The 246-nt window shown below is 46.7% G+C and overlaps 1 protein-coding gene across 1 annotated transcript in view; it reads right to left on the reverse strand.

The window, feature by feature from the left end:
- LOC119587680 (protein transport protein SEC31-like) overlaps window positions 1-246 on the reverse strand; it is a 127,719-nt gene that overhangs the window by 5,112 nt on the left and 122,361 nt on the right. The window contains exon 5 of the mRNA XM_037936360.1: window positions 121-211. Coding sequence (XP_037792288.1) covers window positions 121-211 — 91 coding nt within the window. The remainder of the gene's footprint in view (window positions 1-120; window positions 212-246) is intronic.

The raw sequence follows: 246 nt of genomic DNA on the forward strand, positions 1-246 counted from the left end.
ATCCCTCTCCTGCTCTCCTCCAGTAGCAGACATGATCACGCACACTCATCAACTTCAATCAAGTAACAATCCTTGCGTGATTATCAACCGAGAGAATAATGGCGTATATATCTTCATTACCTGTATCTGTAGCATTCGTAGATTTCTCCCACAGTCACTTCTGCCTGCCGATCTTGACCCCCACCTGACCCTTGACCTTTGACCTTCTTGCCTGAGGGAGGTCATCGAGGTTTTGTCCCTTTTAGT

Source organism: Penaeus monodon, chromosome 23, assembly GCF_015228065.2.
Source record: "Penaeus monodon isolate SGIC_2016 chromosome 23, NSTDA_Pmon_1, whole genome shotgun sequence".
Lineage (NCBI taxonomy): Eukaryota > Metazoa > Arthropoda > Malacostraca > Decapoda > Penaeidae > Penaeus > Penaeus monodon.